General features: G+C 39.9%; 2 protein-coding genes across 2 annotated transcripts; both read left to right on the top strand.

Annotated features, from left to right (window-relative positions):
- Positions 1–1004: 1004 nt before the first annotated feature.
- LOC113225560 (gastrula zinc finger protein XlCGF7.1-like) lies at positions 1005–2982 on the top strand. Its single transcript, XM_026457888.1, has 2 exons — positions 1005–1030; positions 1236–2982. Exon 2 carries the CDS (start codon positions 1302–1304, stop codon positions 2184–2186), a length of 885 nt encoding a protein of 294 aa, XP_026313673.1. The 5' UTR covers positions 1005–1030; positions 1236–1301; the 3' UTR covers positions 2187–2982.
- A 5294-nt stretch (positions 2983–8276) lies between these two features.
- On the top strand, positions 8277–11036 carry LOC113225562 (zinc finger protein OZF-like). The gene has a single exon (XM_026457889.1). The coding sequence runs from the start codon at positions 8541–8543 to the stop codon at positions 10152–10154; it is 1614 nt and encodes a 537-aa protein (XP_026313674.1). The 5' UTR covers positions 8277–8540; the 3' UTR covers positions 10155–11036.
- The last annotated feature ends 2044 nt before the right edge of the window (positions 11037–13080 follow it).

The following is a 13080-nucleotide window of genomic DNA, read 5'->3' as shown; positions in this document are numbered from 1 at the left end:
GAGCATTACATTACAAACTACCTCCTTACCGGCGAGCATTCGCCTGTAATGTAACGTCCAATATTCGATTAGGCTGCGATTCCACCAGAAAGTGCGAGGTAGCAAAGCGTGCGTGCGAGTGCCTTTGAGAGCCCGCAAGTGCCCGCGAAAGCGTTACATTACAGGCGAATGCGGCCGGTAAAGGAGGCTACCGAATGTTACAAGTGTTGTTGTGTGAGTACGTTGCAATTAGTTTACATTCCTACCTTTAGTGAGATGTTATCGACTCGAAAAACGTAGGTACTAAAACAGTATTCTTACATAAAACAATGGCAAAATTAATATAATAATAATAACTCACACACTCAATATAGCCCCGCACTAGGGAAACCCTGTGTCGCGGGTGCCATAGACACACATATAGACAACCACAAATTGCACCCAAACTCACGAGGGAAATAAATGTAGGTCATACAAACATTTCTCCCGGCCCGGGAATCGAACCTGGGACCTCTGCGTGGCAGTGCAATTAGAAGTAATCGTACGTAGTTACTTAATAAAAAATGAATTATAATTAATTTTATCATAAAAAACACAAAAAATAAATATTCATGTTTTAGGATAAATACTCAGTAAAAACGGATATTTATCCTTTGACGGATATTTATCGGGTTAAAACCCATCTCTATCAGCTACTTAACATAATTTTACTCCGTCTTCAAAAAAGAGAGACTCTATTAAACGTTAGTGCGTTAAATCAGCACATTATCAATACAAATTAGAGAGATATAGGAATTACCAACTTAACTGGTGACTGGTAACTGACAATGTCGTTCACCGACCTAGATAATAAGAACGTTAAGGAGGAGCTATGCGAATTAGAAAACAGCCCTATGAGTTTACATAGCAATATCCACATTAAACAAGAGCAAGTTGGTGTTGCGGAACCAAAGAAGCCGGAGGAACTAAATCTGTATGCAGATCATGAAATCAAGGAAGAATTGGTTGTAGGACCTGTGGTGTTGCAGCCTGTTAATTTAGTTCAAGAAAGTTGTGTGCAGAAGACGTCTGATGGATTGAATGCTGATACTCGACCGTACAAATGTGATATTTGCACCAAATGTTATACAATGAAACACCATCTGAAGCGTCATAAAACAATTCATACTGGAGAGAATCCGAAGCAATATGGACAATGTAATGGATCTTTTACCTGTAAAGCAAGTAATAAACATTTAAGGATTCAAATAGGAGAGCAAGTGCACAAATGTGATATTTGCAGTAAATGTGTTACAACAAAAAAGCAACTTAAACGTCACATAATGATTCATATTGACGAGAAACCATACAAATGTCAAATTTGCAATAAAGGTTTTCGGAGAAAATATCACGTTAAGCTTCATATGATGGTCCATACTGGAGAGAAACCAAACAAATGTAATCACTGTAACAAATGTTTTGTCAGTAAAGCAGATTGTGAAGCACATTTAAAGACTCATACTGGTGAGAAACCATACAAGTGTGATATTTGCCATAAATGTTTTACAAGAAAGCAGGTACTTAAGACTCATATCATTACTCATACTGGAGAGAAACCGTACAAGTGTGACATTTGCTTTAAACGTTTTGGTAGAAAACGTGAACTTGAGTGTCATATAATGATCCATACTGGAGAGAAACCGTACATGTGTGATATCTGCAATAAATGTTTTATAAGAAAATTTCAAGTTATGTATCATATAATGGCTCATACTGGTAAGAAACCGTATGAGTGTGAAATTTGCAATAAATGTTTTTTAAGAAAACATGAACTTGAACGTCATAAGATATCCCATACTGATAAGAAATCATATATGTGTGATATCTGCAATGAATGTTTTGTAACAAAATATCAACTTCAGTGTCATAAAATGGCACATACTGGTAAGAAACTATATGAGTGTGAAATCTGCAATAAATATTTTATAAGAAAATATCAATTTAAGTGTCATATAATGGCCCATAATGGGAATAAACCGTATGTGTGTGATATTTGCAAAAAATGTTTCACAGCAAAACATGAACTTAAGCATCATGTAAAGGTCCATACTACAGAGAAACCATACAAATGTGACCACTGTAACAAAGCCTTTGCTTCAAAAGGAAATTGTAAAAGGCATTTAAAGATTCATACTGGAGAGAAACCATACATTAAATCAGGTACTTGACGTGTCATATAACAGCCCATACTGATGTGAAATTTAATACACAATGTTGGGTATACCTGGCGAATAGTTGGGTAGAAAAATGGCTGGACGTTTGGGAAAACAAATTTACTCAACTGTAATGACTGAGCAATTTCTTGATTTGTATTCTGTAGTTATATCATTATCAGTAATCGGAATTGTGGCAGTTAACTTAGTTAAACTAAAAAAGAATGAGGACATTCCCTTCTACAAATCCCAGCAATTATAATAAAAATAATAAAGCACACACTCAACATAGCCCCGTATTAGGGAAATCCTGTGTCACTGGTGCCATGGACACACACGTAGACAACCACAAATTACACCCAAACTCACGAGAGAAATAATGTAGGCCATATAAATATTCCTCCCAGCCCGGGAGTCGAATCTGAGACCTCTGCGTGGCAGTCTGGCATGGTGATATTTAAAATTCTTAAAAATCAAAGAAAGCTGAGTTCGTATTCCCCAGTTGCCCACATGTAGAAATACAAATGTTAAAGCGGAACTGACATTTACCGTTATTTGCAAAAATTATTGCATCTTCCGACATATTGACAACTTTTGCGCTACCTATTGCAAGCTTCTAATTTGAAGGCGCCCTTAGTTTAAATTATTATAGGTAAATTATTATTACACATAAAAATAAAACATTGATTTCAGTACTTAAGCATTTTATTACATTCAATTAATACTTGTTTCATATCAATCACTCCTACGTAAAGTATTGTATGTCGAAATTGCCAAGTTTACAGGGGAGCATTTTAAAGTTCTGAATTCACTGAAAGAGTGATCACCGATCACCGATCACCGATATCTAGGATTTTATAATACTCTATGTGAGTAACGAGTTTTGCCGAATAAAACTGGGAAATGCTAAAGTTACGTGTTATTTTCCTTTCAATGATATGACACTGATGATTACAATTTAAATTTCGAATAGGTTGACTTGGGACATTTTTTTTCGTGGTTTTTTTATTAGAGTTTGTTTATGAACGATATTGATATTATATCGAGTTCTTAGGTTTTCGCGATTGTTACACATAGGAAATGAAATATTATTACTATTTTTCCGGATTTAAATTGCGTGTATTTATTTTTTCAAACAAACCGACGTTTCGGGCCCTTTACAGGTCCCATGGTCACGGTTGACTGTGGTACAGTCTTCAACCAGTTATGTCTAATATTAATGCAAACCACCCTATATCTTCACTATAGTTACAATAGTGTTAGCGGGAAGCTCAGGAGGCGGGGCTTAAAGGTGGCGTGATTTCCCACTCCACCCCACTCCGAGCTGCAGCGAGGAGAATAGCGGACAGAACAACGGACAACCATTCTGGCGCGGCGCTTAGTAGGCTTCGGATCTAAACTATTAGTGAAATATTCGCGATAGCTTAAATATTTTATTCTGTAAATCATGTAAAATAAAGTTAGGTTGATTATTGTTCCTTTTTTTTTAAATATCGTTACTTCTGATCCTTAATAATAGTTATTAATTAAATACCTTATTTTTAATTTTACAAAGAAATAATTCCAATTTACGCTACATTAAGTTTTACAAATTATTTTATTGAATGAATTTTTATTAAGTTCAATTTATTATTAATTATTAATAGAAATTAGAATAAACTGGGGCGTTTTGGGGGCTCCACCTACATCTTGGAGCCCAAGCTAACCTCACCTGCAAGTGGTGCGCCTGCTGATAGACGGACGAGGCTCTAGCGAGGGGTTTTCCCTTTCAGACGTCAGACGGCAGTCGCTCCCGTAAAAACCAACACCGCCACATCACTTATGGAAGTCAACAGAAGGATATGGCATAGGGATAGGGCGCCGCCGCAAAACGGCGCGCAGGAGCCTCGCCCGACTTCTGTGGCAAGTGGACTAGGGCTACCGTGTCAAGGGTGGGCACGGTTAAAGAGGCGAGCCCCTACCCATCACAGGAAGCTCCGCTTTGCCACGTGGAACATTGGCACGCTGACTGGACGCGCGAGGGAGCTAGCAGACGTACTTTCCAGGCGGAGGGTCGCCGTGGCATTCCTGCAGGAGACTCGGTGGAAAGGTAGCAGATCCCGGCTCATTGGGAATGGCTACAAGCTGATCTACACCGGTTCTTCTGGGGGCGAGAATGGGGTGGCCGCCGTGGTGCTCTCCGAGGAGTTTCACGATCACGTTCTGGAAGTGAAACGCTTTAGCGACCGGCTTATGGTAGTGAGGGTGCTTATCGAAGGGGTCGTGACCCACTTGATAAGCGCCTACGCACCTCAGGCCGGTTGCAGCGACACGGACAGGGCGAAGTTCTGAGATCAACTCGGGGAAGTGCTGAGTGCCATTCCTTTGTCGCAGGCAGTCGTCTGGGGTGGCGACCTGAACGGTCATGTGGGTGAGGCGTGCGAAGGGTTCGAGCGGGTCCACGGTGGCTACGGATACGGCAGTCGCAACGCGGAGGGAGGAGACATCCTCACAACGTGTGCGGCGGCCGACCTCGCCATCGTGAACACGTTCTTTAAAAAGAACCCCGAGCATTTAATCACCTACAGGAGCGGCGGACACGCCACCCAAATCGATTTCCTACTCACCAGGAGACACCATATCAGCAAAGTAGCCAACTGCAAGGTCATACCAGGTGAGAGTCTCAATGCGCAACACCGTCTTCTTGTCATGGATCTCTGCGTAAAGCCGGCCGACAAGCCCGCTGAGCGCTGCCGACGCCAAATCAGATGGTGGCGGCTTGATAGTACCACGTCCCAGGAGTTCATCTCAGCGATCGGCGATAAATGCGCCGACACTGAAGGTGATCTAGTCCAGAACCACTGGGACAACATTCAGGCTGCCATATCTAAGGCGGCGAAAGCGGTGCTGGGCTTGTCCAAAGGTGGTCGCAAATGTGACAAAGAAACTTGGTGGTGGAACGACACAGTCCAGAGGGAGGGTGAGGGTGAAGAAAGCCCTCTTCAAAACGTGGCAAGCGTCCGGATCTTCTGAAGACCGCGACGCATATAGGGATGCCAAACGTGCCGCTAAGAAAGCTGTAGCCAGAGCCAGACGGGACCACTTGCAGCCGTTGTACGACAAGTTGGAATCGTCTGAGGGGCAGAAGCTTATCTTCAAGCTGGCACGTTCGAGGGTCTTAGCGGCACAAGATATTTCCAAGTGTCGCTGCATTAAAGACCCTCATGGCAACCTTATATGCGAGGTCGACGCGGTGAAGGAGAGATGCCGCTCATATTTCCACGAGCTGCTGAATCAGCAGCACAGAGAGGTGCAGCCACCGGTCCTCCCTCCGAATCAGGGACTAGTGCGACCGGTAACGCCTGAGTCCACTTAGGTCTTCGTCGCATGAAGAATCGGAAAGCTGTCGGAGCCGATGGGGTTCCCATCGAGGCCTGGAAGGCAATGGGTCCCCGTGGTGTGGGCATCCTTCCCGGCCTCTTTAATCGCGTGCTCCTCACCGGTAAAATTCCTAACCAATGGAGACTGAGTATTATCACTCCAGTCTTCAAAGGGAAGGGATCGGTGCGTGAGCGTGGCGATTATCGGGGCATAAAGGTCATGTCCCACACCATGAAGCTCTTCGAGCGTATAATAGACTCTCGGATCCGACAGGAGAGTGCTGTCTCGGAGGGTCAACATGGGTTTCGGCCTGGTCTTGGGACCATGGATCCTGTTTTTGCCCTAAGGGTCATCATGGAGAAATACAGATTGAAGAATACGCCTCTGCATTTCATGTTTCTTAACATGCAGAAGGCCTTCGACTGTATCCCCCGTGAAATGATCTGGTGGGCACTGAGATCCAAAGGGGTACCAGAAACTTATATTGACATCATCCGAGACATGTACCGCGACTCCGATTCCATGGTTAGGACTGCTGTTGGTGACACTAAACCCTTCCCTGTCACAGTCGGAGTTCACCAGGGCTCAGTTCTCAGTCCCTATCTGTTCAGCGTGATATTAGACGAGGTCTCAAGCTCCATCCGAGGCACGCATGAGCAACCCCCGTGGATGCTTATGTACGCTGACGATATCGCGCTGGCGGATGCGGATAGAGGGAGACTGGTACGACGAGTGAATGTGTGGAAGGAGTCGCTTGAGAACGGCGGTTTGAGACTAAATGTGGCGAAGACTGAGTACATGGTCTGCAACGCTACAGATCCCCTACCCGTACGCGAAGACGCGGTCGAGCCTACGGGCCAGTTTAAATACTTGGGATCTGTACTTAGCGCGTCCGGAGACATCAACTGCGACGTCAGAGCCCGAATCGCAGCCGCTTGGGCAAAGTGGCGTGAGGTGACTGGTGTCATTTGTGACCCCAAGATTTAATTAAGGTTAAGCCGGTTAAGCTGAAAGGACAGGTCTATAAATCCATCATTAGGCCTGTCCTATTATATGGCAGTAAAACGTGGTCCGTACTTGAGCGTCATAAGCAGGAGCTGCGTGTCACGGAAATGAAGATGCTGATCTGGATGTGTGGAGTTTCACGGAAAGACCGTGTCAGAAACTCCCGCATCCGCGGCAGCCTTCACGTCCGTGACATTGCAGATAAACTGCAAGAAAGCCGCCTACGTTGGTACGGCCACATCTTACGGAAACCGGCATGCTACGTGGGAAACAAATGTCTGGCTATGCCACCTCCGCCGGGCCCCAGTAGAAGGGGCAGACCCAAGAAGTGCTGGCTTGACGTCGCCAAGGGTGATATGCGTGCCAATGGTCTCACCACTAAGGATGCCGAAGACCGTGCAAAGTGGAGGAGAAAGAGTAGGAAAGCGGACCCCGGGCTCCGCAGCAACACTGCTGAGGACGCAACCAGGACAACGCTCAGATGAGAGAGAGAGAGAGAAATTAGAATAAACTAAAACATATTAATTAGTACTGCAGTCTTAGGTCTGTTTGGGATTTTTCATTAGAGGAAATACTGGATCCCAAACTGGTGGTACTCAGAAACCATCTTCCCTGTTGAAATTAGGATGTTTTTTAATTTCAATGGCCTATCGCAGCATCCTGGGTAGATAACGGACTTCTTTTGCAAGGACCTGGGGTTTGTCAAACTTCATTGAATGTGTAAGTTTATCCATGACATGCTCGCAGACTGCAGACTTGTTTACGCGACGGTGTTTGACATCAGCTATTATGTTCTTTGACGCGGGTACAAATACTTCGCTTTGTTTGTCCAATATAAGAGAGACCGCACTCACAGTCAAGCTTGTAAACTCCTGCATCCTGTAAGGGGATGTTACATTTCACGGGTCTCAGGAACTGAGAAATCTTCCTCAGGGGCTTGAAATAGGTCTTGATAGATGCGCGCCTGAGGACTCTTCCGATCTTGTCTGTAACACCTCTCACGTAAGGTAAGATGGCAGGTCTTCGCTCGACTGTTGAAAGTTTCACACGGGGCCTGCGGCATTGGCGTGGAATCTTCAACTTATTCGCATGTACGACTCGCTTTATATGCTGAAGTTCCTCTGCCAGATGATTACTGTCGCAGACACCATGTGCTCTCTGAAACAAAGATTTGCCCACGGTAGCTAACTGGCTAGGATGGTGATGGGAATTACCATTGAGATACCCATCTGTATAGGTTTTCTTTCGGAATACAGTATGGCCTAAGGTGTTATTAGGATTTCTTTTAATTAAAACATCTAAGAAAGCTAAAGTACCACAATTCTCTTGTTCCACCGTGACCATGGGACCTGTAAAGGGCCCGAAACGTCGGTTTGTTTGAAAAAACAAATATACGCGATTTGTAAAATCTAGTTTAAAGTGGAATAGGATAGTACTATTGTGCCTTAATCGAAGATTAAAACGCGAAATTATACGAATCTCGAAGTAAAATATCCGTATCGGCCCGTTCGTAGGAATCCCGAGTCAATACAAGCACGCCACCTCAAATTGCCTATTCTCTTTGTGGCGGCCATATTTAAAGAAACATAATTAAACGAAGTCATCGCTCAAAGAACTTGTATCCAAGCCAAAATTATAAATAAAAAAAACAAGGGATGGGTTGTCAAAAACGCAGTGACAATTTTAACGTCGGGGTGTTGTGAAAAATAGATAATTTTGAAAAATAGATAGTCTTGCTGGGTCCTGGGTTAAAAAACGAGTTGATGGTTGTGAAGCCAAATAGATAAGTCTTAAAACTATCTACGCTAAATAACGCCCATCGCTAATCAATAGAACTATAACGACACTGGCAGCCAAAACAACAACAAATAAATTATAAAGAACATTGACTTACGAACAAGAATAAACAAAACTGACACTGTGTCACACTGCACACTGGCCAAATATTAGAAAACGCGGCGCCCCAAATAGAAGAAGAATTATTATTATCTATAACAGCTAACAATGTCGTACACGGACCTAAGAGATGTTATGAACGTTAAGGAGGAGGCAAGCGAATTGGAAAACAGCTCCATGGATTTACATATGAATTTTTACATCAAAGAAGAGCCAGTTGGCGTTGCGGAAGAAGAACAAAGCAAAAAAGAGGAGCTGGATCTGTATGCAGATCATGAAATCAAGGACGAGTTGGTCATAGGACCTACTTTATTACAGCCTACTGATTTAGCGCAAACAAAATTTGTGCAGAAAACATCTGAGGGATTGAATATCAATACTCGCTCATATAAGTGTGATATTTGCAATAAATGTTATACAAGAGAACGGACACTTAAAACTCATAAAATGGCCCATTCTGGAGAAGAACCATTCAAATGTGATCACTGTAACAAAGGTTTTGCCTATAAATCACATTTTGTTAAACATATAAAGACTCATAATCGAGAAAAACCATACAAGTGTGATTTATGTTATAAATGTTTTACCACAAGAAAGTACCTTAAAGTTCATAAATTTACCCATACTGGTGAAGAACCATACAAATGTGATCCCTGTAACAAAGTTTTTGCCTATAAATCAAATTTTGTTCAACATTTAAAGAGTCATACTGGAGAAAAACCATACAAATGTGATACATGCAGTAAATGTTTTACAACAAGATGGACACTTACATTGCATATAATGATCCATACTGAGGAAAAACCATACAAATGTGATCCCTGTAACAAAGTTTTTGCCTATAAATCAAATTTTGTTAAACATTTAAAGAGTCATACTGGAGAAGAACCATACATATGTGATCATTGTAACAAATGTTTTGCCAGTAAATCAGATATTAGTGCACATATAAGGATTCATACTGGACAAAAACCATACAAGTGTGTTACTTTCAATAAATGTTTTACAAGAATAAGACAACCTACGATCCATACTGAGGAGAAACCATACAAATGTGACCACTGTGACAAATGTTTTGCCTGTAAGTCAAATTATATTCAGCATTTAAGAACTCATACTGGAGAAAAACCATACAAGTGTGATACATGCAATAAATGTTTTACAAGAAAACGGAACCTGAAATTTCATATTATGAGCCATACTGAGGAAAAACCGTACAAATGTGGTCACTGTAACAAATTTTTTAAACATCAATCAAATTGTATTCAGCATGCAAAGGCTCATGCTGGAGAAAAACCATACAAGTGTGGTACATGCAATAAATGTTTTGTAACAAAATGGACACTTCAATATCATATTATGACCCATACTAAAGAAAAACCTTACAAATGTAATCACTGTAACAAATGTTTTAGATATCAATCAAATTGTAATACGCATATAAAGGCTCATGCTGGGGGAAAACCATACAAGTGTGATACATGCAATAAATGTTTTACAACAAGACAGTCACTTAAATTGCATATAATGATCCATAATAACGAAAAGCCCTATAAATGTGATCACTGTAGCAAATGTTTTGTTCGTAAAGATTATCTATGTTATCATTTAAGGACTCATACTAATCCAAAACGACACAAATGTCATATTTGCAAGAAATGTTTTGCAACAAAACAAGCACTTAAAAATCATACAAAGGTGCATACTGGTGAGAAACCGTAATTATTATAAATGTGACTACTTATGGTAACAATTTTTTTAATTAGGCATAGAGACTCATACTGCCCTCCTAACTAAGAGTGCAGTAACTAAGTCAAACCTGGGGATCTACTCTTGATCTCCGTCCAAAACAATTACTGCCAAATAAGCAATACTTGACCAAATGAAAAGACGCGTGATGCGAATGAAGTTTCAACCTTGATACTTGTCTTTTAATTTTGTCGAATATTACTTATTTGACAGTAATTGTTTCGGACGGATGTCGGATGGAGATTGAGAGTAAACCCTGATCCTCCTAACCATAACGGCAGGAAGTACCTTAGATACTGCACTTATTCTTAGATACATATCTTACTACTAATTAATCTCGAAAATACATGTACAAAAACAAAAGAATAATAATATAATGTATAACAACTGCAGTGTCTATTAAGTGATTGCTGTTTGTGCTAAAAATACACTTCATGTTAATGCTATTTTCTAATGTTTTATACAGTCGAAAGTCACAATTTGTAAGTATTTTCTTACTAAACATCGACGTAAAGCAGCAGCATGCTGTATTGCTTGAGATTTTGGAGAGTATTGGTAGCCTAATTCCCTCCCTTCACTTTTTTCTTTCCTCTTTTCTAGCTTCATTCCCTTCTTTAGTGTTAGCAACGACTGAGCAATGCCACTGGTATTACAAGCGTACATGATAGGCTACGGTAAGAGTTTGGAGTCCCACTATTTATTGTATACACAACTGCTTTTATTCAAGGAATAAATGATACAAGTCGGACAAACTGTTAATTGGATTGAGAATATAAAGAGATGAGAAAATATAGTATTTTATATAGATATTAATTTCGTACATTTATAAAATTAGAATAAAACAATGAAAATTCCTGTATTATTTATTTGTTCAAATTTCAGATATATATATTCCCAGATATATGAACCCTTATTCATATTTCGATTGACAATAATCAATAGAAAAAAAAATCAAACCTTGCCTTTTATTGAAGTTAGTTGTAGTTCTAGTTCAGTCTCCTTATTACAATTCCTTAATTGAGGAACTATAATTTGAGATCACGTTTCTTTATTAAAGAACTATATTATTAATGCTATGACAACTGCTATAACATTCAGTCTTCTCTGATTAATTCTTTTACTTGAGATCAACTTTATGTGTCGAAAATAAGACTTTTTCACAAGTATTTATATTACGTATTACGCACAGGAAGTGGACGACGCACAGTGGAGTATTTCACCTCAAAAGTTGCTAAAAATACTTTTGTGATTTTTATCGATTTGATATGTAATAAAAAGCAGTTTAAAGTCATTATATTGCATTTAAAACACATATTTTTCGTTGTATTAAAAATTAATTGCAAAAAATATAGTATTAATGGGATTCGTCGTCATAAGACCCATCGTCATCTTCATTATACCTAAGTTGATGTTGCGTCTGATGCTTCCGGCAGCAGAAGTTCCTATGTCTCACTGGAGAAAAATTTACTTTTTTTACTGTGGCATTTGCATTGTACTGCTCAAAAAAGGATCAGAATTTAACAAAAGTCTTTGTAAACTGTATGTGCGGGACTTTTTTATTTAAAAACTTTACCAAGAATAACTAAGTTTTAAATTACACACAAAATCATAAGTTAACTAGGCTTAACTGTTATTGTTGAAGCCACGGAAGCAAAGATTAATAATTATTGCAACAAAATTTGTGCGCCTGACGGTTTCAGAATAGCAAACGTACACAACCAACTTATGCAATTTTCTTTTGTAATTTTTAACTAGCTATTACACTCGGCAATTATTATTACACGGTGTTACCATTTTTATTTTCACAAGTCTCTATTATTTGGAACTTCCTGAAATTCCCAACATGGTTCTATGTCGAAGCCGGATTTAAGAAGATCACGGAAATAATTTGTTGTGTGTCGAAATTAGTGGAGAATAATAATAACGCACACACTCAACATAGCCCCACATAGGGAAAACCCTGTATCGCGGGTGCCATGGACACACACATAGAAAACCACAAATTACACCCAAACTCACAAGATAAATAAATGAGGGCCATACAAATATTTCTTCCGACCCGGGAATCGAACCTGGGACCTCTGCGTGGCAGTCTGGCGTGGTAACCGTTCGGGTACGGTGGCAGTTAAAGAAGAATTAAGAACAACACGTCGCGCATATTCTGAGGTCAAGGGCATCCAAGGACGAAAGGATGAAAGTGGCCAAAAGTGGAAAGTGCTTAATTAATTACTGTTAATTAATGAAACTTACTTCTTAATTAGTCAGGCAACACTGATTAGTGATAAGGTTAGTATTGCCGTTAGCTCAATTATAATTAATTTAATTACTTGTTCTAAGTAACTTAGGTATCTGCTAATATAAAAAATCTGTAAGTATGTAACTTAGTTCTATATTATTTTATAATTTCACTTTGGCATGTACGTAATTTACCTATAATTGCATAATTACTTAATTGAAGAAAGTACTTTGCAATCATAAAGATTTGTAAATGTTGTTATGTTCATATTTCAACAGTTAATAAAGAGAGTATATAGTATATATAGGTTATTTACACAAATCATCTGTAAAACGTTCCAGATCTAGCAACCGCCTTCCAATATGACTGAGAGACGCAAACAACGAGGAAAGTGATCTAAATAAGAAACGTGCTAGCTACAAGGGTCGATTAACCGTTTTTGAAACTTATTTGAACTCATTAGACGTTCATTCCATTGAAGAAACGGAAATAAACGAGTTACAACTACGAATAAGTAAGATTGATTCATTGTATGGTCTATACGACGTAGTTCTGACAAGAATCGAGTGCATTACCGATGATTTTGAAGCATAATTGTCTTGTCGTAGCGATTTCTAGAGTCGTTACTTTAAATTGGTATCAAAAGCGCAACAAATCACTGTT

Source organism: Hyposmocoma kahamanoa, unplaced genomic scaffold (genome assembly GCF_003589595.1).
Source record: "Hyposmocoma kahamanoa isolate Upper Pololo Valley unplaced genomic scaffold, ASM358959v1 167, whole genome shotgun sequence".
Classification (NCBI taxonomy): domain Eukaryota; kingdom Metazoa; phylum Arthropoda; class Insecta; order Lepidoptera; family Cosmopterigidae; genus Hyposmocoma; species Hyposmocoma kahamanoa.
The sequence above is the reverse complement of the archived record's forward strand: the minus strand, read 5'-3'. Positions and strand labels throughout refer to the sequence as shown.

Excerpts from the sequence above, each read along its gene's own strand:
- LOC113225560 (XM_026457888.1), top strand. The coding sequence starts at position 1,302 with ATGATTCATATTGACGAGAAACCATACAAATGTCAAATTTGCAATAAA.
- LOC113225562 (XM_026457889.1), top strand. The coding sequence starts at position 8,541 with ATGTCGTACACGGACCTAAGAGATGTTATGAACGTTAAGGAGGAGGCA.